Source organism: Branchiostoma belcheri, unplaced genomic scaffold (genome assembly GCF_001625305.1).
Source record: "Branchiostoma belcheri isolate BF01 breed outbred unplaced genomic scaffold, Haploidv18h27 scaffold302, whole genome shotgun sequence".
NCBI lineage: Eukaryota > Metazoa > Chordata > Leptocardii > Amphioxiformes > Branchiostomatidae > Branchiostoma > Branchiostoma belcheri.
Genome location: NW_017803913.1, coordinates 67,091 through 89,428, shown reverse-complemented (window position 1 = coordinate 89,428; position 22,338 = coordinate 67,091). Strand labels below are relative to the sequence as shown.

Below are 22,338 nucleotides of genomic sequence, written 5' to 3'. Positions count from 1 at the left end.
ACTGTTTCAGAAGGTGAAATTAAAGGTGACATCTACTACATCGGCTTTTACGAGTCGGACAAAAACTGGACCAACACTTCCAATGAGGTAGGACTACACACTTTTTGTTTATGAAGTATTTAGTTTACTAAAAATCTAAAATATGTAGTATTTTGTTGACTAAAATATCTTAGAACGGCAAATGGTACATACTTTACTTTTATTGAAAGCTGGTCCAAGCCAACTCCTGGAAACATATCACTAACATATCATAATCAGGCATTACATTTTATAATAATTTCTTTGTTTTTCATCATGTCTCATCTTGTTGTGCAGCTCATGCTACTAGAAGTTGATTCTTGTAATTTCAAGACAAGCAGTGTTCTCACCAGGATTTTTTCATAGCATAGGGGTCAGGTACAGAAGAGCAACTTTTACGACACAAGTTGCACATTGAGCTGAAATATTTTGAAACTCATGACCCGCTGAGACACTATTTCTTGTTTAATTGGGAACAGACTTTGTGAAGTTAAAAATTCTAAAGTTACATGTATATCTTAATTTTTTTGCAAGATTTATGAAGGTTCCTCCTTCCAAAACATTAGACAGCATAGGGGTCAAAATCACAGTACAGGGGGCCCCTATGCTCAAAAGGCCTGGCAAGAACACTTGTGATTTGGGGCTTATAATCAGTGTCTTTATTTTGCCCTGGGCTTCCTTCACTTACTAGTACTGTTATAATTGATGTAATTGTGTTTCATCATATTTTCTGGCTGCAAGGTTTAAATTTTCTGCAGTGTTCTAGCCAGGCCTTTTTAGCTATAATTTTGACCCCTATGCTAAGTTTCAATCAGCATAGGGGTGCTTTGGGAGGGAGAACCGTCATAAATCTTGCAAAAAATTAAAATACTGTATAACTTTAGAATGAAGCTATAGCAGAGGGAAAACCAGGTAACTTCACAAAGTCTGTTCCACATCAAACAATAAATTATAGTGTTTCAGGGGGTTATTAGTTTCAAAATTCTTCGGCTCAATTAAAGATTTGCGCCACGAAAGTTGTTGTTCTGTACCTGACCCCTATGCTATGAAGAAATCCTGTTGAGAACCCTGTTCTGACACAGGGAAGTAGAAAATAGTCAAGTCCTCTCATCTTGTTGGAATCTTATGATAACTGTGTGTGTTTGTCCCTGCAGGCTGCCGGCAGCCATCGCCTGCAGCGTTATCACAGTCAGAAGTACGTTAACGGGACGACCTGTGACCTCACAGGGCACTACCGGCAGGCGGAGGTCAGGGTAAGTCAGGGGGTGGGGAGGAGTCATGCTGTGTCTTCATAATTCATTCTGATAATCTGAATATTTTTCTTTCATTAAAAATTGGAATATCTTTTCTCAGTCTTCATGATTTCGTAGCTTGCGTAGTCCAGTGGTTAGTGATCCTGGTTCTGTACTAAGAGGTTGGGAGTTCGAATCCCGGCTATTGTCGCTAACCCAACATGCACGCTTAACTGTTTAGGATCGCAGTCCTTAGGACGGGACGTTAAGCCATGGTCCACTGTTCATTGTGCTTGGTGAAAAAGAGCTACATGTGTAGGGGAACAATGAACCTGTACTTTGTAAATGCAGTACATAGCGTCTGTCTTCTCTGTCACAGCCAGTGGAAGATTACAGTAGCTCTTCAATAAGCTAAACTGGCTCGAGATCACTTTCACTTAGTAATTTAAAAAATATATATATTTATTCTAGTTCTTGTGTGAGGAGGGGATGGGAGATTACATTAATCGCGTGGACGAGCCGTCGTCGTGTAACTACATCATCACGGTCCACACGACAAAAATCTGCCACCACCCCTACCTGAAACCCCTGCAGAGCCACAAGCCTCAGCCAATCATGTGCAACCCTGTCCTGCCTCACGAGCAGTTTCTGGAGTACCTCAGAATACAGGAAGGTAAGGGACCAATCACAGGCCTGTCCTGTCTGTTATCTATTATTCCTAGTAGCCAGTCATGTGCAACCCTGTTCTGCCACATGAGCAGTTTCTAGAGTACCTCAGAATACAGGAAGGTAAGGGACCAATCACAGATAGGTCTGTCCTGTCATTTATGTTCTAGCCAATCGTGTGCATCCCTGTCCTGCCTCATGAGCAGTTTCTGGAGTACCTCAGAATACAGGAAGGTAAGGAACCAATCACATTCAGGGTTGTCCTGCCATTTAAGTCCTAACCAATCATGTGCAACCCTCTCCTGCCAGATGAGCAGTTTCTGGAGTACCTCAGAATACAGGAAGGTAAGGGACCAATCACAGGCAGGGCTCTCCTGTCCTGTCATTTAAGTCCTAGCCAATCATGTGCAACCCTGTCCTGCCACATGAGCAGTTTCTGGAGTACCTCAGAATACAGGAAGGTAAGGGACCAATCACAGGCAGGGCTCTCCTGTCTGTCATTTAAGTCCTAGCCAATCATGTGCAACCCTGTCCTGCCTCATGAGCAGTTTCTGGAGTACCTGAGAATACAGGAAGGTAAGGGACCAATCACAGGCAGGGCTGTCCTGTCTGTCATTTAAGTCCTAGCCAATCATGTGCAACCCTGTCCTGCCACATGAGCAGTTTCTGGAGTACCTCAGAATACAGGAAGGTAAAGGACCAATCACAGGCCTGTCCTGTCTGTTATCTATTAGTCCTAGCCAATCATGTGCAACCCTCTCCTGCCACATGAGCAGTTTCTTGAGTACCTCAGAATACAGGAAGGTAAGGGACCAATCACAGGCAGGTCTGTCCTGTCTGTTATTTAAGTCCTAGCCAATCATGTGCAACCCTGTCCTGCCACATGAGCAGTTTCTGGAGTACCTCAGAATACAGGAAGGTAAGGGACCAATCACAAGCAGGGATTTCCTGCCATTTAAGTCCTAGCCAATCATGTACAACCCTGTCCTGCCACACGAGCAGTTTCTGGAGTACCTCAGAATACCGGAAGGTAAGGGACCAATCACAGGCCTGTCCTGTCTGTTATCTAAGTCCTAGCCAATCATGTGCAACCCTGTCTTGCCTCATGAGCAGTTTCTGGAGTACCTCAGAATACAGGAAGGTAAGGGACCAATCACAGGCCTGTCCTGTCTGTTATCTAAGTCCTAGCCAATCATATGCAACCCTGTCTTGCCTCATGAGCAGTTTCTTGAGTACCTTAGAATACAGGAAGGCAAGGGACCAATCACAGGCCTGTCCTGTCTGTCCTAGCCAATCATGTGCAACCCCGTCTTGCCTCATGAGCAGTTTCTGGAGTACCTCAGAATACAGGAAGGTAAGGGACCAATCACAGGCAGGGCTGTCCTGTCTGTCATTTACCTAGCCAGTCATGTGTAAGACTGTTCAACGTACTAGGATACAAACAGGTATGCCACCAAGCATATCAGATTCTTCTTTTACAACAAATGTCATAGTTACTGTAGTATTTCATTTAATTTTGTTATTTTTTTCAGAAATATTTATTGTCAGTTCTATATTTTCCTAAAGAAATTAATTTGCAACTGTGTTCTGTTACTTGAAGTTTTAACATCTTTATTTCTCTGTGTTTTTTTTTTCAGAAAGTGAACTCAGACAGAAAGCTAAAATTGCTGAACTAAAAAGGAAACTCCAGGAGAAGAAGGCAACACTGGAGAAGGAAAAGGAAAGGGAGGAGCAAAAACTGAAAGAAAACCTCGCCAAGATTGGAACAGACAGAAGAAAAGAGCTGGAAACGGAGAACATAGATGACCCAGCAACGAACAGTGTAGATACAGAGCTGGAAATATCCAGAACTCCAGGAACCAATGAGATTCCAGATAGCATGGATTCCATGGAGACGGAGGATGCTGTTGTCATGGAGACGGGAAGTATGGATGAGATGCAGAAGGGTGAAGGTCTGGGGCGTGGCAGTGTGAACGTTGCCGTGGCAACAAGGGAGGATGAAGAAGATGATGATGATGATGAGGTATATATTGTCCAATCTTCAATAGAGCTGAATCATGTAAAAGAGAAGTAACATTTGCAAAGCAAATGCATAATTTTTACCTTCGGACATGGTCTGCCCTGTTAATTTTTACTCAAACACATTCACATACATGTACTACAAGTATATGGTGTCAGGCAAGAGTAGAGTAGACCATGAAATTGCAACATTATGTAACCCAACACCAGTCACCATGGTGACAGACGTCAACAAATCATGTCATTGGCCAGGTCAGACTCAGAGGTTAGTGTTTGGAACAGAAGAGGAAGAAACTAAGTAAAAACAATGTATTTTCCTTCGGTAAACATAAAAAGAATGATTTCAATTGTACTAATTTTTGGAAATTTTATATTCACAAAGCTGCTGCATAACTTCAAGTCAAATTTTGTTTATTTAAGTTATAAAAAAATTGCTCTCTATATATGGATGTTTCAGGATGAGGAGATGGACACTGAAAAGGAAGAAGAGGAAGATGAAAAAGAAGACAGTGACCTGATGGAGTCTTTAGAGTTGAAGGAACTGAACAAAGCCCTGAGAAAACTGCAGAAGACCCTGGTGGAGGCCCTGGAGAAGGGAGTGAAGGAGGCTGAGGAGGCTGGGGCAGACATCAACATGGAAGGTTAGTAATAATAATAACTACTAGTAGATGTAATAACAACGGCAGATGGAACAGGCCATTCTTTAGATCGAACGTGGAACGGGTATAGCACTTTTGGCCCTTTTTTGGCCTGAAATAGCCATTCAAGTCCCCTACTAGTAAATGAGTCATTTGGAAGAGGTGTATGCCAAATATGTGACTGCTATTCTGTAGACACACGTTCAAGGTAGTACTCTTATACCGAATTTCAGATCATTTAAATTAATACCAGTACCAGTAATACCAGGGCTCAGGATCCAAAAATCCATTTTTTGTCAAAAAATACCCCAAAAAACCTTCATAAAAATTTTTCAAAGGCATATATCAAAAAAATGAAGAAAAAAAAAAACGTATGGGGGTATTTGCCCACTCTACCTCCATGCCAAATTTCAGGTCATTTCACGCTGAATGATGGCGGAGTTGAATCCCTCTGACCGATTGGCAGGAGGAGAAGGAGGAGGAGAAACATGAGAGAACACAAAATATATATTTCATCCATACCATGTGGTATGAACTGAAATATAATAAATGGTTTATTGGCCAAACATCGCCCATGCAATATAGTGCATTATAGTGCTGAATTGATGCAGGGTTTACAATCAGAAGGATACAAAGGGTAATAATACAGTCTCATAATAATACACAGTGTCATGATACATGCATGCAATGTATTTTTTTTTTTTGGTGGAACTGCCGCAAGGGTCTGTGCGGCTGCCATTCGGCGCCACAAGGTGACCTCAATACGACTTTCCCCAACCGAAGTTAGGTACCCATTCACACCTGGGTGGAGTGAGGAAAAGTGCCTTTCCCAAGGGCACATTTTGCAAATACATTATGATCAACAACACGACAATCTAAACAGATGAACAAAGTCATCTTTCATAACAATATCTTTCATTTGCTACATATTATTTATTTGATAAGGTATCTTAGTAGGTGCAAACCAGTCACAATCACAGTCACAAACAAGTCACAATACAAACAGATACTCGCAAACGATTAAACACAACAACCACCTAATATCTGCTTTCAAAACCTCGCCTACCACACAGCTTAAGTAGTACATTTGTACGCCCTATTCCACAGTATTTCTGAAATATGAATTTACCTCAATACAAAAACTGCCACGGTGAAAAGAAAACAATGTGCATCATCACGGACATGATTAATTTGATTTGATATTGAAATTGCAACAGTGCAATACACGCGGAACAGATCTAGAGGCAGCCGTTGCTGGTGTTGTGTTCTGCACATAGAAACGTATACAGGACACTCAGACAATACTCATTTTCACTTGAGTCTAGTGGAGAAAGTCGTTTTTAGTGCCTTTCCCAAGGGCACAAGATCGGTGGCATGGCAGGACTCGAACCCGGGAACTCTTGATTCCGAGTTGCGCACGCTGCCGTTGCCATGATGGCACACCACATGCCCAATTACAAAGAAATACAACGGACACAACCATATTTTTTTAGCTGCGAACACATTTAAAATCAGCCCCGATACATAAACAACGGGAGACGCACGGCTGATTCTAATCACCGACCCATCCCAACGTCTGCCTGAAGGAAACCGGTCCGCCCCATGATTCAAAACAATATTCATAAATGTAGGGGTGCATCTGAAATATTACATTGACCACGACAACAGCTACGGTAAAAAATTAACACGTTTATCATCACAGGCATGCCTGCAGACGTGTAAAATTTCATGCCGATTAAACTAGGGAAACCCTGTGTTTTGGCTGCGAACGCAAAAACCGACTGACCACAATACTCCTGCAGGAGGGATACCTTCTTTACGGAGTAATTCAGTCTGCTTGTTTTGCTCACGTGGCTCAGTCATCAGATTTGCCTTGTCGGTGCACACACCAATTCTTCCGCGACAGGGGTCCGAGGTAGTGCTCGGAAAAAAAGTGACGAAGGGGTTCCGGTGGTTCATGTTTGAGTTTACATTTCTCATAATATTTACTGCAAATTGGTATTAACTACAAACATGACTGGAAAGTGTAAGAAGTGTTTTGGGTGAAAATTGATTTCGGGCCCGAGGCTTACTTCCGGGTGTCCTTCCGCCTTGAGTGCGGTGCTTCGGTTTGACCTAGATATGCATAATCTCAGTGTTAGGATTTTCTTTATACTTTTCTTAATAACACAATTAAAGGGTTTTCTCTTTCCGACCATATAAGACTAATATTGGTGGATAAATTCTGGGCGATGGGTCTAATTCCACGTGAAAATGACCAATTTTTGGCATAATTTTTCATTGAATAATTCTAGATCTTTTTCCCCCTAAAATTTACTAACATGTGAGAGGGGAAAGAAATTGAAATTCTATTGTTCTCGTAGCTAGAGGGATATCCTTATATAGATTTGCAAACAGACTGTTTTGGCTTAAGAGGTATTTCCTGAAACAGAGGGTCGCTAAGTTGAGGGTAATGCAGAATCGATTTTGAGACCCAAAATTAACTGGGGTGTGCCCCCTTGTGGTAGAACTGGGTCTTATTCATTGATTTCCTGCGGATGTTGGGCCACTTGTCGTCTCCGTTGGCGTCTCTTGCCACAGTACAGCAACATGCCACACATACCGACTAAACCCACGGCAAGGCCCGCGCAAACTAGGGCGATGTTGAGCGGCTTGGTTTTGTTCCATGCACCTCCTGCATTAGAACAGGAGATTTGTACAATCATGTACTTTTAACAATTGTTGGATATGGAAAATAGGCTACAAACCACGATTGAACTTTTTATAAATATATTATATATAAGGCCACACCAATTTAATTTCTTGGTTAATGGATTTTTCTAGAAAAATAATGGAGCGGGCGGGCGAAAAAAAATAAAAAAATAAAAACTGGCCTAGGCATCCTATTATGGCCCAAAATGGTACGATAGGAGCCATGAAGTCAACACACCAGGCTGGTTCAAAATTTGAACAGTGAATTATGAACTTTTAATGAAACCAAATTGAAAGATGGAATAACTGTTACAGTAACAACTAGGATGAAAGGACTGTTTTCAACTACTGTTCAGGGCAAAATATGAGCATTTTGTAGTTGATTCAATTTTTATTTTATTTGCAAATCAGAAAAAAATGAAGTGGGCGAATCCATTAACCAAGAAATTAAATTGGTGTGGCCTAAAGAGTGTATGAGAACAGGTACTGTACAACTTTAACAGCAAATGAAGCAATCAAATGATGAAGATAGTGTCCCGTACCTGCAAGTTTTGTTGTCTGGTTAGTGGGGCTCTGAGAAACAGTTGTTCCTGGAAGAGTTGTCCGGTGTGCCGACTGGTAACTGGGGTGTTGAGAAATAGCTGTTCCCGGAAGAGTTGACCTCTGTGTTGTTTGGTTGGTAGTGATGTGCTGAGCAACAGTTGTTCCCGGAAGAGTTGACCGTTGTGTCAGCCGCGGAGAGGAAGTCACCTATAACGGTGGAAGCGAACGCACATTTAAAGACTAGAGTTCCCCGATCTCATACCTTCGCCAAATGATGTTAATCTTTATGACTGACAAATTATAGATTAGATTATTCCCCCCTGATTTAAGAAATAGGAACCTAATTTTCATGAATTATTTATATCATTTTATAATAATCTCAACCAAAAAACAGTCTTATATTAACAAACAATGCATTCTAGCATTTACTAATAAATTATGCAAATGAGGTCTTGATTTGAATAAATTATGTTTAATGATGTTCACCTCAATTTAACTTTCAAATACCACAAGTATGAAATTCCAGACAGTTATCATTACATAATTATAAAAAATTTTCATTAATTATGCAAATTAAGTCATTATTAACATAATCAATATCTTCCTGTGTTTCTCTCGTTGTCAATTACCAATGTCACAAGCTTTAATTGTGCTATTATTGAATGCAGCTGATTTATAGAATTTCGCCATAAATTATGCAAATTACATCAATATTTGCATAATTGTCACATAATTATATTAAGCATCACGTAAGCTACCTACATACCAAAAATCACGACGATCCGTCAACCGGTTCTTGAGTTATCCCCTTTTGAATATTTTCAAGAATTTATCCCTGCAGTTCCAGAGCAAGCCGCTAGGGGGCCTAAACTCACGTCACTTCTTCCCCAGCACAAGAGCTACCTACCATCTAAATTTCATTGCCATAGCATGTCTAGATCATGAGATATCAAAACCGGAAGTTCAGCTGCAGTACCAGAACAAGCCGCTAGGGGGTCCAAAATCTAATCATTTTGAGGTCTCATCAAGACCTACCCACCTACCAAGTATCAAGACAATCCATCAAGGCCTTCTTAAGTTATCGTGTTGACAGACAGACAGACAGACAGACACACACACACACACACACACACACATACACGAAAGCCCCTGAAAACATAACCTTCTTGGCGAAGGTAAAAATATCAAAGTATGGAGTAACAAGTACAACCACATGTGTCTCGACACATGGTGGTAATGTACATGGTGTAAATAGGGACCTCTGACCTCTCCACTGTATTTTAAGTAATACTATGTAATTTAAGCTAGCTTTAATTGTTGTGTATATTAGCAAGTAGGCCTACGTGTAGATTGTTGTTAAGATTGTTATTGTTATACTGCTGATGTTGTTGTATAAATGCTACTATTAAGTTTGTAATTGATTATATTTCATCTTTTAAATGTAAAGGACTCCAGGAAGACTAGTAAACAAACATTGTATTACTAAATGGAGATTCCTAATAAACATAAACATAAACTGTGTGGATGTGGCCTGTGTAGTACTGACTCAACAGTTGTGCTGGTTGGAGATGTTTCCAGTCTTGGTGTTGTCGGTATCTCAGTAGTTGGCTGAGATAAAGCTAGAATTAGAAAAAAACAACGTGTCATCCAAACATCTACTGTCAGTGGTAAATACATTTATCTGCCACAGAAATGTTTTGCATAGATATTGTGGCGTCTGTGTGGTGTAGTGGATAGAGCGTCTGACTGTCAAGCAAGAAGACCCAGGTTCCCCAGGGTTGGACCCAGACATAGCCTGGATGCCAGACCCAAAGCACACTGGACACAAAATATCTCAGTGTGCAAGGGTCTGGTAGGGTCTCTTAGGAAAGGCTCTCGAGCATAGGGAGGAGAAGCTGTGGTTGATGACCCCTCACACCACAGGTAGCCTGTTACTGTTACATGGTATCACCATTGGTCAGCAGGAGACAATCATGGGCTCACCAGTTAATCATTAACCAGTCAATTTTCTAAATGTTTTTGGAGTTTATTTTCCAAAATAACAGCAGAACTTAGTCTAATAGTAGAAGTAGTGTACAGCCCAGGCTTTCCTGTTTGTTTAATAGGTAACAGTCCTCTAACACACCAGGACAAAATAACCTTATCTACAGTTTAATCTCATCTGCTGGTGAACATTCAAAGATACAGCTGGGAGTTTTTAACCAATCATACATGTTGTAGCAGAGGTGTAAAATTGCTTCCTGCTGTTCCACCAATGGGGCCTTACGCTCAGATACTGAGCGTTCGAGTTGCAGGTCTATCTGGCCCTACCAGACCCTTGCACACTGAGATATTTTGTGTCCAGTGTGCTTTGGGTCTGGCATCCAGGCTAACCCAGACATGTCCGGACATGCACCCAGATGTTGTGACCTTGGCATTTCCCCCCTCAGTTAACTTAGAGGGTTCCTGCATGGGCCCTACTAGGGTTTCGGTTGGCATTAGGAAGAGCATCCAGCCGTAAAAATCTTGCTTCAAAAAGTCTAAGATGTGCTTGCACCAAGTAAAGGTCTTGTACTTGGTGCAAATCCCCAGTTTGGGAAAAATTATGTTAAATTCGGTTTAAAAAAAACAACGTTATCTTGCCTTTATGATCAAGATGGCTATGATTCAACAGAGGGAAGCTTGTTACATTTAGACAAAATCCATTCCTCATTTCCCCTGCTAGTATAAGGAGTGACTTGAACTTGAACGTGTGATAGTGATATCTGCTTGAAATACTAACCTGATAAGAGGACTTGGCAGATGAAGGGGAAGCGATATGTGTTACAATCCTCATCATCCCACCGGTAGCCCCTGGACCCCCAGTACTTAGCGCAGTCTTGGCTGTCCTGTGAGTTGTTTGGCTCGCCCGGTGCCCATGTGCTGTAAGTGCCCAGTACAGTACCGTCTACCCATGTCCACTGACCTTTAATATTAATAAAGAATATCAGGGCTCGAAATTAATTTTTGGGAATAGGTGCACTGGTTCACCCAACCTAAAAAACTGGGTGCACAAAAAAAAAGTTTGGGTGCACCATATAAGATATTAGTAGAATGTCAGCAAAAATTAACTAATTTTGTTTTATTCCTAAAGAAAAGGAGTACAAGAATGATTTTATTAATATTTATTAATTCATGTTAAGAATATGCTGTATACTACTATATGTTTAACATCTTGACATGTGTAATCCTACGAATTCGAAAAAAATTAGGTGCACAGCTCCAAATTTGGGTACACTAAGGTGCACATGCACCCAGTATTTTGAGCCCTGAATATTATGGAAACGACAGCGATGGCGGCGCATAGTACCAAAAATAATTATCAACCATAATTAACAAAGAATGTCATGTATACACCATGTAGTACTTAAAATTTCAACAAAGAAATACAAAGCAGACATATTGGGGACTTACATTAAGCGCTGCAACCACCCAGTTCCTATACTACCTCCATGGCATTACAGGAATTTATGACTTATTAATGTGTCCTCCCTGGCTAATTTGGCATTTTAGGTTTCCATCGTTTTCTCACAAAGAAATTTAGAAAGAACTGTTACACTGTAGTTGTATTGAATATTGATACCTGGGTATAAAAGGGTTATGAATATGATTTTATGGACCATACGGATGACGTCATCATATTTTATTGCCCCAAATGTAATTACATGTATCTTTAAAGTTATAATATAGCACTTTGGTACAAGTATTACTGAAATGAAAATATGATTTTCATGTGCATAATTGTCAAAGCTACAAACGTACGTTTGCACAAATTGATATCTACTAATTACCTGTAGTTATTAGAGAATAACTAGATTTTAATTAGGCAATTAGGTTATTCTCTAATAACTACGGATAATTAGTAGATATCAATTTGTGCAAACGTACGTTTGAAGCTTTGACCATTAAGCACATGAAAATCATACTTTTATTTCAGTTGCTTGTACCAAAGTGCTGTATTATAACTTTAAAGATAATTGGGGCAATAAAATGTGATGACGTCATCCATATGGTCCATAAAATCATATTCATAACCCTTTTGTACCCAGGTATCAATATTCAATACAACTACAGTTCTTTCTAAATTTCTGTGTGAGAAAATGATGGAAAGCTAAAATGCCAAATTAGCCAGGGAGGACACCTTAAGGCGCCGTCAGCGTCCACTGACCTTCATAATGCTGGTCATGTAAGCCAAACCAGACGTTGTCTGGCCGATGCATGTTGATAAGGGTGATGAGGAACGTGTTGATACCGGCATCACGGGGCATGGCGAGGGTGCCTCCGTCAGCCTGACAAGCCGCGTCCGAGTCGGAGAACGTTTGGGGCGTGAGGAATAGTTTGTAGCACACTTGGCGATACATACGATACCCGTTGGGGCATGTCGCTGAAAAAAGGTTAACATTTTCTTTAAAGGAGCACTGACGTCAGGAGGAGAGTGTTATTAAGGGTTAATACCCCGCCCCGAGGTGTATATGGTGAGATAATCCCTGGTCAGGTGTGATAACCACGGAATAAACCACCAAGTGAGCGTAGCAAACGAGGTGGTTTATGAGGTGGTTATCACACCTGACCAGGGATTATCTCACCATAGACACCGAGGATAAGGCGAGGCATTAACGTTATTATCATATAGCTTTTTTTTCTATCCGCCATTCTTTCAAGTGGTCAAGCTGCTGTCATTGAAACTAGCAAAATCTACCTGTAAATCTTAATTGTTAACGATCCACAAATACTAGTGACTTTAGCGGTCAAGATCCACCGCAACTATTTCATGCATTTTGATCACTTCTGGCCTGCCACCACAACAAGCTTGTTGTGGTACACTCACAATGATGCTTCATTTCTTGACCAGGACACACATATAATGGTGTACTAGTGATTCAATCAGGAACAAGCAAAACATTACTATTCTTCCGGAAAAAAAATCATACAGAAAGTGTGTGTCACACAAAAATATCTGACGCAGAAACGAAGCTACATGTACTTACTTCCACTGACAGGTACATGTACAGCCAAAAAGAGGACTGAAATGTAGAGTGCTGCTGACAGTACGGTGTCCATAGCAGGTACCTGCGTTGCGGTAGTGAGATGTGTGTATGCACACTGCCAAGTATAGCGTTGAGACTGAAGTAAAAACTAATTATAAGTAACACAACGATAATATATATCCTTCATATATGCTTCACTTGAGGGCGTGAGAAATGGGGTATATACGTCGTAAATGCAGACTAATAGGCTTCGGGCTGGCGGACAAATTCGCATTGAACTTGGCACGCAATTATATTAACGTGCGTGCATCATTTCCGAACTCAATTGTAAGTTCTGAACTCAATCGTAATTGGGACATCGCATGCTCTAAGTAACTTATTTGCAAGTCCGGACTTAGTGAAGATCAAAGTCAGAAGCTTTGTCTAGAATTATGTTAAGCGCACAGTTGTCATATCAACCTAAAATCTCCTTGCCATCTTACATAAACATTTAGAACTCGATTGAAAATAGAATGTAATTCAATTACAAATAACAAGCTGGTCGACACAAAAAAAGGTTTTGAAGACTTAAAGCCCCATGTGAATTTTTTTAATAATGATAATGAAATACCTTTATTATACATTCATGCCACGACGGGCTAGGCACAGGTCAAGACTTAACACTAACAGACACATTACAGACGTACATGTATGTAGAAAAGTGGAGACAAAAGATACACCACTTGACTTAGACATACATACATAAGGAACATACAGGGTACTATTATTAGGCTAATAGTAATACAAAGACTACTAGTTACTGACACAGAGGGGTCAACTTCTCCCTTTTTCGTACAGTGGAAAATGTGGGAACAGATCATGTTTGTGATACAGAGTTTGTCTAGACGCATCAAAAATATAAATCTATCATTTGCACTTAGGTGTTCAAAGTATGGGAACTTTTCTTAATGATAATGGTATTAAATGGTAATGATAATGGGAAGTTATTTCAAATGGTTGACCAAATGTTTAATATGTAGAGCTGGATGATGATGTTGCTTAGGTCACATTGTAAAGCGTCCATCCATCTGGTACGTGGGGCCCCCCTGGGCCGCCGCCATCCTGCCTGTTCAGGGGCAAAGTCTGGATCCAGCAAGGCACGGGTGAGGTGCCAGGGAGGGAGGCGGAGAACGTGACCATTCATTGTACCAGCAGATCCGTCCGGCAGCTGCAAGGCACGATGCAGCAGGTTGTCCGGTCAGGTCTCGGAGTTCCTTGTTGCTGACATGTCATGTTCATGTCAGCGGATGCCGGTAATCCTCCTGAGGGCTCTGCTGTCGAATCCGTCTAGTCGTGATTCCAGCGTGCTGCTCAGTGCCCAGGTTTCTGATCCGTACAGTAGGACCGAGATGACAGAGGAGTTGTAGATGCGTTGTTTCGTCTGCTGTGTGATGTGGCGATGTCGCCAGAGTGGCTTCCACAGAGACTGCAGGACTGCTGAAGCTTGAGCACGTCTTTGGTTGATCTCTGGCTTTAGATCCCCTGTCTTGGAAATTATGGATCCAAGATACTTGAACGTGGAAACAAAGTTCACCGTGCAGGAGTTGAAGACGAGTGGGGGAGGTCTCGGCCTTCCCCGATGTGCATAAGTTCTGTCTTACCCCATTGATGCTTAGCCCAAGCTTCTTGGATTCCTCGTCATACACTGTGAGGGCTTCCTGGAATCGTTCTAGGTCGTCAGCAAGCAGAGTAGTGTCTTAATTAACTACCCCCCTGTCCCAGAGGACCCCACCCTGACTGAGGCTTCAGATGCGACAGATGGCGCTAACCCGGACTGCCCTATCACCCCTGTTACTCCAGACGAGGTGAAGGCTGCTCTGAGGAAACTGAAGAACTCGAAAGCTCCGGGCATCAGTGTAACATCACAGCGGAGATGCTGAAGGCAGGTGGTGACCACATGATCCAGTGGCTCACCCAGATAATTAACCACGTCATTACACCCACTAACCTGGTGAAATCAACAAAAATTGACCAAAGTAGGAAACTTTAGACCCTACCTGTTCCTTCTAGCCCAAAAGTCTCCAATATGGACCAAAATTTTCAAGAGAACAAAAGGATTTTTAAAGGTATTAAGTAAACTAAGAACTACAATCGTATTCCCATTTTTGCCTTCCACTGTATAATGTAATTGAGACATCTGCCGTAGAGTCATGTTTTTCAGCCACAATCTTCTTAAATTGGACATACGTAACTGTAAGGCCACACCAATTTAATTTGTTGTTTCTTGCATTTTTTCAGAAAAAAATTGAAGCGACGGGGCGAAATTAAAAAAAAAAAACAGACCAAGGCACCCCATGATAGCTGGAACTGTTACAAAATGAGCCATGAAGTGAACATACCAGGCTGGTTTATAATTGAAACAATAGATTTTGAACTTTTAATGAAACAAAATTGTACTGTTACATTAAAAAAAAAACACTTTAACAACTAGGAAGAAAAGGACTTTATTCAACCGTCTGGGCCAAAATATGTCTTTCATTGAGCATTTTGCAGTTGATTTAGAAGAAAAAAATTTAAATTTTTTCATTTTTTTGCAAATCAGAAAAAAAGGACAAGGCAAATCTGAGAAACAACAAATTGAATTGGTGTGGCCTAACCAATGAGGTATTAACCGCATTACCGGTAGTACACTTCACACACAGATACCTGAAAAACTCCCCCTTGTTTCCCCCAGACGTTGACCAGAAGATAGACAGTCTGAACCTTGCCGACTCGGTGGACACGGGAGACCTGAGGAAGGTGGTGAAGGAAGTTGTGCAGGAACGGCTGCAGAAGCAAGAACCTTCCCAGGATGCCATGGGGCAGGAAACTCAGAACGACAACACATTAAGGTATGATTATGAAGCAAGTTTAAACTGTAATTTCCAACACAAAAAATTGGACTCACCCAAATTTTCGACTGTTACTCCAGTCTTTGTCAAGGAATGAACAATCCACCGCTTCTGTGACGTCACAACACTCGTGACTCCGTGCGCAGTGGATCATAGGTGGGATTAAAGAGGCCATCTACTTTAGGGCATTACATCCATCCCTCAACAGAGACGGGGGGCGCCACAGACTTTCTGCAACCTACATGTATGATCCACTGCTCACGGAGTCACGTGTGTTATCTGCCTGACGTCACGGAAGTGGTGGATTGTTCATTGATTTCCTTGACAAAGACTGGAGTTGTACGGTCGAAAATTTAGGTGAGTCCAATTTCTTGCGTTGAAAAATTACAGCTTAAACTTGCTTCATAATGATTTCTACCCAGTTGAACACAGATGAACTTTCAAGATAACATTGGGTGGGTACCTGTATAGAAAATTCAGGTCCGGATCAGATTCAGAGGATCAGGTCCAGGTCCGGACCTAAACCTGGACCTGATTATTGTACAGTTACTGTAGCACTATATAATAATAATATCATATTTTGGAGTGCGAAACACGAGTACAGGTGACTCACTAGTGTGTTATATATTATACCTGCATTTCCCCTCTGGTCTCTCAGTCACTGACGAAAGCTAGTGGATACTAGCTGAAACGTCTGAAAAATCATAATCCAGTTGCTTGATGAGTAACTGGTTTTTGGCATATCGTATTACCTGTATGTCTAACCTTCATCGACGTGTTATATATTATGTTCAAGTTTTCAACAATTTTGTATATTGAAGCTGAACACAGTTACAGAAAGAGACAAACATGGATTAAGGCCAATCTAGTTTGATTCAAGGTTATTTTCTTTACCTGCCATGGCCAGATTATCTGAAGAATCTGATGTGTACAGAAATGTACATCAGGTTCGATGATCCTCTTTTCACGTTTCGTTTTTTTTACTCAGTTCCCGAATGTCGTTCCGGTTTAAACCGGTTTGGCTGAAGCAGTACCCACCCCTACATGTAGTATCAAATTAAATACAGATTTGACTCGCTTGTTTTGCTACTTTTGAGTCTTTGTTTTTGACTCAGAAGCCACATGATTTCATCCCCCCCTCCCCCCATGAATGATGACACTTGACAGTCATCTGACACTGACAGTCATATTAAAGGACTTTGCAAGACTTGTTGAAAGTTTTTTGTTCAAGAAAAAGTGTGTGTACTTGATTTGTACGTATTTTAAGATAGGTGAGAAGCTAGCCTCCTATTTGGTCAATGACTTGTGGCTTCTTTTTTTTTTACTTCATACATGTAGGATATGTAGGTCACCACAAAACAAGGCACGTGAGAGCCACTCAAAATGTTTTTGGTTACTGTTCAGCCAGTAAGAACAGATTTTTGTTGACCTTAGACTTAAAGAGTTTAAGGTTATACTCATGTGGGAAACAATCACAAGGTACAAAAAATGTAGCTTATTCCATTATGATATTGTTCTGGGAAAGAAGCTTTCAGCGTGGAACTTCCTCCTAAGAGGTGGTGAATGGAGGAAGAAAGGGTGATTCGCTTCAGTGGAAGTGGCAAGACGTGTCCCTGCTGAGAATGTTCGAAGTGGGGGCACTAGCGAATGAAGTTCCACGCAGCATTTACCGTCACGGTGGAAGTAGTGATAAAATAACGCAAGGCTTGCAACATTACGCCTATGTGATAGCGGTTGTAGGGTGGCGAACAAGTTACTCTCAACAAAGATTTTTATTCTTATTTGGGACAGATACACCTCTGGGCAGGAGGAGAACATGGCTGACGGTACAGAAGATGATGATGATGATGATGTAGATGAAGATGAAGATGAGGAGGAAGATGAAGAGGATGAAGACTTTGTGAAGGAGTTTGAAGAAGAACTTGACAGCCTGACACACAGATCCAGGCTGTCTAAAATGACAGAGAAAGTCCGGCAGGAGATGACCCAGCAGTTCGATGACATCATAGATGAGGTAGGCAAAGAACTTTCTCTACATGTACATGTAGCTAGCTGTCAGTGGTCTGATTGGTCAAACATAAGCGTTGACTTTTGTTTGTTTGTTTAGGATCTCCATTAGTGTGAATTTCACACTACTCTTCCTGGAGTCCGTAGTGAATAATCAGATTAATCATTAAGTATTTGGACCATCGCACACCGGGGCATGCCCCTACACTTTTTCGAAAGGTGTGGTGGGATCTTTAATGGATTGACATTGTGATCACTTGATAGTGATCACATGTCATAAGGCCACATGCAGCAAGTAATTTTTATTCATGACATCAGCACTCACATTAATTTCGCCTGATTTGGAAAAAAAAAAAAGAAATTTTGAGGTTAAAATGGGCAAAGATGTCATTCCAGAAGGTGGATGGCAGATAACTATGAAGAGAGGAGACAAGAAAAGGCTGATTTGATGTTTTGTTTCTTACTTTGATGCAGTCATATGTGATGCTGGCTGTGTATATCCCATATGTTATGTTCCTACTGAATCAAAACCATTTGTACAATGATTGAGTCAAAATTTTAAATTGTAGGAACCTTGTTTTTTCGGCCAGCCTTGTTTTTTCGCCCGCTCGCGTTAGATTTAGAGTATGCGGAGGATGTCATCCATAAAATTTACTTGCAGTGGCCTAAGTCATTTTTAATATCCCGTTTTTCCAGGCTGAGGAAGAACTGTACTCAGAAGAGGGCACAGACCCCGGGGTGGATCGCAGCGATGCGGCCAGGAAACTGGCAAACACCCTGAACAAACTACTGGAGAAAATGGAGCAGAAAAGTACAACAGAGACAAAGGGGGAGGGGGGCAAGGTGGATGCTCTAGAAGAGGAGGAGGAAGAGGAAGATGAAGGTCTGACTTTTTAAATTATTATCTCCATGAAAAATAGAGGTATTGTTTTTGGCGTGTGTGTGTGTGTCTGTCTGTGTGTTTGTTCATTATTTGTTCAGTATTTGTGTAAATGAGACGAATAAAAAAACATTTACAAAAACTCATATATTTCATGGAGGTACATATGATGATGTCTCCGAATTCTTGTTGTATTTTTGACGTTGATGTAAAATTTTACAGCATACATGCAAGAGACGGTTCTGGAAAATGTTGATGACCTTACAAGTGACTGTGTATTAAACTTTGTGTATTGTTCATACTTACAAAATTACTCAAAATTACAAGGTCATTGATTGAATGGGTTAAAAGATCTCCAAAGTGTATATATTATATATACATGAAAAAGTTTGTGAAGAGTTCATTATCAATATATACTAGAACACAGCTGAAAATGGTCTTGAAATGCAAAGATGAAGACACATGTACCACCGATTGCATAAATTATGATAATGACAGTAGCTTCTTCTGAATCTACATGTCTGACTCAGGTTATAAAACTAGGTGTTTTGTATATTTTCCTGTGTTTTGTATGACTTGTTTTCCTTTTAAATTGTTATTGTCATATATTTTAAGTTGTTATTGTCATATATTTATTTGTTTAATGTGCCATAATATATATTTATTTATATGTTATTTTTTGTTCTACAAAAATAGGAAAACAGTTCTAAAACTTGGAAAACAAAAAGTCCTATCTAAAGACTTACTGTTTGTGAACATTGTTTTTGGCGATGTCTAAGGGAGGAGCCTAATGGTACAGTATTGTGTGCAATTTGCAAGAATTCTAGGAATTGTACACAGGCATTTTCTCCACAAGAATGGAATGTCCACAGGCATTTCTCTGACCCACATCTATGCCCACATTCCTGGAAACCCTTGGGAAGACCTCTCTTCCTCAGATGGCCCTGCTTTCTGTGACCCCCGGGCTCGTTCACTATACACTCTGGGGAGGAGTGCACTGTATCTGTCTAGACTTAACAGGTACCAAGTCTTCCTCAAAATCATGAAATCATGGCAGTGCCATGCAAACAATAACCCTACCAGCAACCACCGTCGCCATGGCAATGTATGTTTTCATTGCCAGTCTTCTTCACTTTCTGTTTGCACTGTCTTCTGTTTCCCCAGAACCCCCCTTCACCACCCCTCCCCCCAAACAGGACCTGAGGAGCAGGGACCAGGTCAAAGTTCGCGTCACCAAGATTCAGCTGGGCGACAAGGAGCGGCTGCAGGAGAACAGAGGGCATGATGGGATATCTGCACAGGACCGCAGGAAGATGGAGGAAACCGTGAAGGAAGAGCTGGAGAAGGCTGGGATGAAGACACAAGGTCTCTCTTTCTTTCTTTCTCTTTCTATCCTGTTTATCGTCTGTTGTTCTCCATAACTGAGGGTTAGACGTGCCTGCACACCGATAATGGTGCTTGATGGCAGCTCGCCATTTGCCTCTGTCCTGTGGTTCTCATGGGCACAGCAAATATCAATATCGGTACCCCTGATGTCCTCCTCACTAGTTTTTCAAGGTCTTATTTAATGAACTACAATGTATGGCACTAATGCCCTAGGATGATAAGTTTTGTGACTTTTTTCCTGGTTTTGTAATGTCATCTCTCTCTTACATGTCCTCCAAAAAAACAGTTACTCAAGCAACTGGATATGATTTTGAAAACGTCAGACGTTTCAGCTAGTATCCACTAGCTTTCATCAGTGACTGAGAGACCAGTGACTGAGGTTTATAAGCACAAACTATTATGCAAATAAAGTGAAGACAATTTTTTGGAAGTCCAAAAGGGAACAAAAGCTATAATAGCTTTTACAAGTCAAGACAAGATAATGCAAATTAGTCAGAAAGCTCCTGTTATGCAGAACAGGAGCTTAAGTGTACTCCTGCTTTTTGGCGTATTGTATTACCTGGATGTCTAACCTTCATCGACGTCATACTCTCTCTTACTGTCCACAGGGAATATTGAAGTGAAGATCATCACCACTGGTTATTATGGTGATGATGATGATGTCCATCTACTGGGAGATGAAGAGACGTCATACTTTAGAGAAATGATAGTAACAATGCTGGTACGTATCATCACAGGGTACCAGGGTAGCATGTTACATGTAGCATACAATGTAGTTGGCAGAAGAAAATTTAAAAAAAAAACAGTAAATCCTCTTTTCAGCCTTAAAGTTTATGTTTGGAAAGGTTTTTTGTGTAGTGTCCATACCATGCAATGCAGTTATTACAATGTATATACCAGCAATGGATTAACAAAATTTAAGCCATCAATTTAGTAACTGTAATCTTAGCATACAGCCAAATTTTCAGTAAATCACAATTTTTTTGTGCTACTTTTATATTCATGGTTTTTGCAGCCACATCTGTACCATGAACTCAACATTATTCTTTTTGCTGCAACACGAATGTATTCTGTGAACACATATTACTAAATTGTTCTCAATCTGCGAACCTTTGCTACCGCATAGTGATTTACAGTACTGTCATACCCCCACTTTTGTAACCTCTAGCTGACCCTGACCTGTAAATGACCTTTGACATGCCCTTACTTTCACCTTGACCTCTTACTCTCTGGCTGACCCTGACTTGTAAATGACCTTTGACATGCCCTTATTTTCACCTTGACCTCTTACCCTCTTGAAAATGACCTTTGACATGCCCTTACCTTGACCTCTTACCCCCTGGCTGACCCTGTCCTGTAAATGACCTTTAATATGCCCTTACTTTCACCTTGACCTCTTACCCTCTGGCTGACCCTGTCCTGTAAATGACCTTTGACATGCCCTTACTTTCACCTTGACCTCTTACCCTCTTGAAAATGACCTTTGACATGCCCTTACCTTGACCTCTTACCCCCTGGCTGACCCTGTCCTGTAAATGACCTTTAATATGCCCTTACTTTCACCTTGACCTCTTACCCTCTGGCTGACCCTGTCCTGTAAATGACCTTTGACATGCCCTTACTTTCACCTTGACCTCTGACCTGTTTCAGATGGGAGGGGAGGAGGCTCTGGCAGAACAGAGAAGACAACAACAGTTAGAGGAGAACTACAGATTTAAGTTCACTCCCGCATCAAAAGAAGTTCTCTCAGAAACTGAACACACCAGACCAGAAACCGACGACACAGAAAAATAGCCCTAGCTACCAGAGTACCATCCAAAAATTTTGTATATTAAAAAATGTTCGTGATGGACATGTTGGTATATATTGTATATGTTGGTCTTCAGTAAAGCCTTGGTCACAACCCGCCGTACGTGCTTTTTCTCCGTACGTTTTTTGGGAAGCTACGTCTGCTACGTTTTTTCTGAAAACGTGGGGAAGGAGTGGCATCGACGCACGTCACTCACGGTTGCGCAAGGTGGTCTGCATGCCACGTCTGGCCGTGAGCGGTTGCGTGCATCATTTGTTGCACAATTGGTGAGTTGTATGTGCTTATAAAGTACGATCTCTGTGCGATTGCAACTTTACCGTAAGGAGGCCATATTCACACGTGCTTCTTCCATACGGTACGTACGGGGCATGCGCATCGCTCGTACTCGCACGTACGGGTGGTGAATCCACAGGCCGCACGCAGAAAAAGTTTTACACGCACTTAAAGTTCTACGGCGTGTCTGCGTGCTCCCAAATCTGTAGGATTCCGTACGGAGGCGGTACTCACCACTCACGGATGCCCTACGTTTGCCCATGTTTTTGTACGAAGACAGCACGCAGAAGCACGTACGG

General features: G+C 41.3%; 1 protein-coding gene across 5 annotated transcripts in view; it reads left to right on the top strand.

Annotated features, from left to right (window-relative positions):
* The window catches only part of LOC109474343 (protein OS-9-like), a 31,492-nt gene extending 9,593 nt beyond the window's left edge, over positions 1-21,899 (top strand). For 4 of the 5 annotated variants that reach the window (XM_019774634.1, XM_019774631.1, XM_019774632.1 and 1 more), the window contains 11 exons: positions 11-87; positions 1,173-1,271; positions 1,722-1,923; positions 3,554-3,939; positions 4,393-4,576; positions 15,527-15,683; positions 17,475-17,697; positions 18,387-18,573; positions 19,735-19,935; positions 20,565-20,677; positions 21,607-21,899. In XM_019774634.1, the coding sequence (XP_019630193.1) occupies positions 11-87; positions 1,173-1,271; positions 1,722-1,923; positions 3,554-3,939; positions 4,393-4,576; positions 15,527-15,683; positions 17,475-17,697; positions 18,387-18,573; positions 19,735-19,935; positions 20,565-20,677; positions 21,607-21,750 (1,973 nt within the window). In that variant the 3' untranslated portion in view covers positions 21,751-21,899. The remainder of the gene's footprint in view (positions 1-10; positions 88-1,172; positions 1,272-1,721; positions 1,924-3,553; positions 3,940-4,392; positions 4,577-15,526; positions 15,684-17,474; positions 17,698-18,386; positions 18,574-19,734; positions 19,936-20,564; positions 20,678-21,606) is intronic. The other variant, XM_019774633.1, reaches the window with a different exon arrangement.
* The last annotated feature ends 439 nt before the right edge of the window (positions 21,900-22,338 follow it).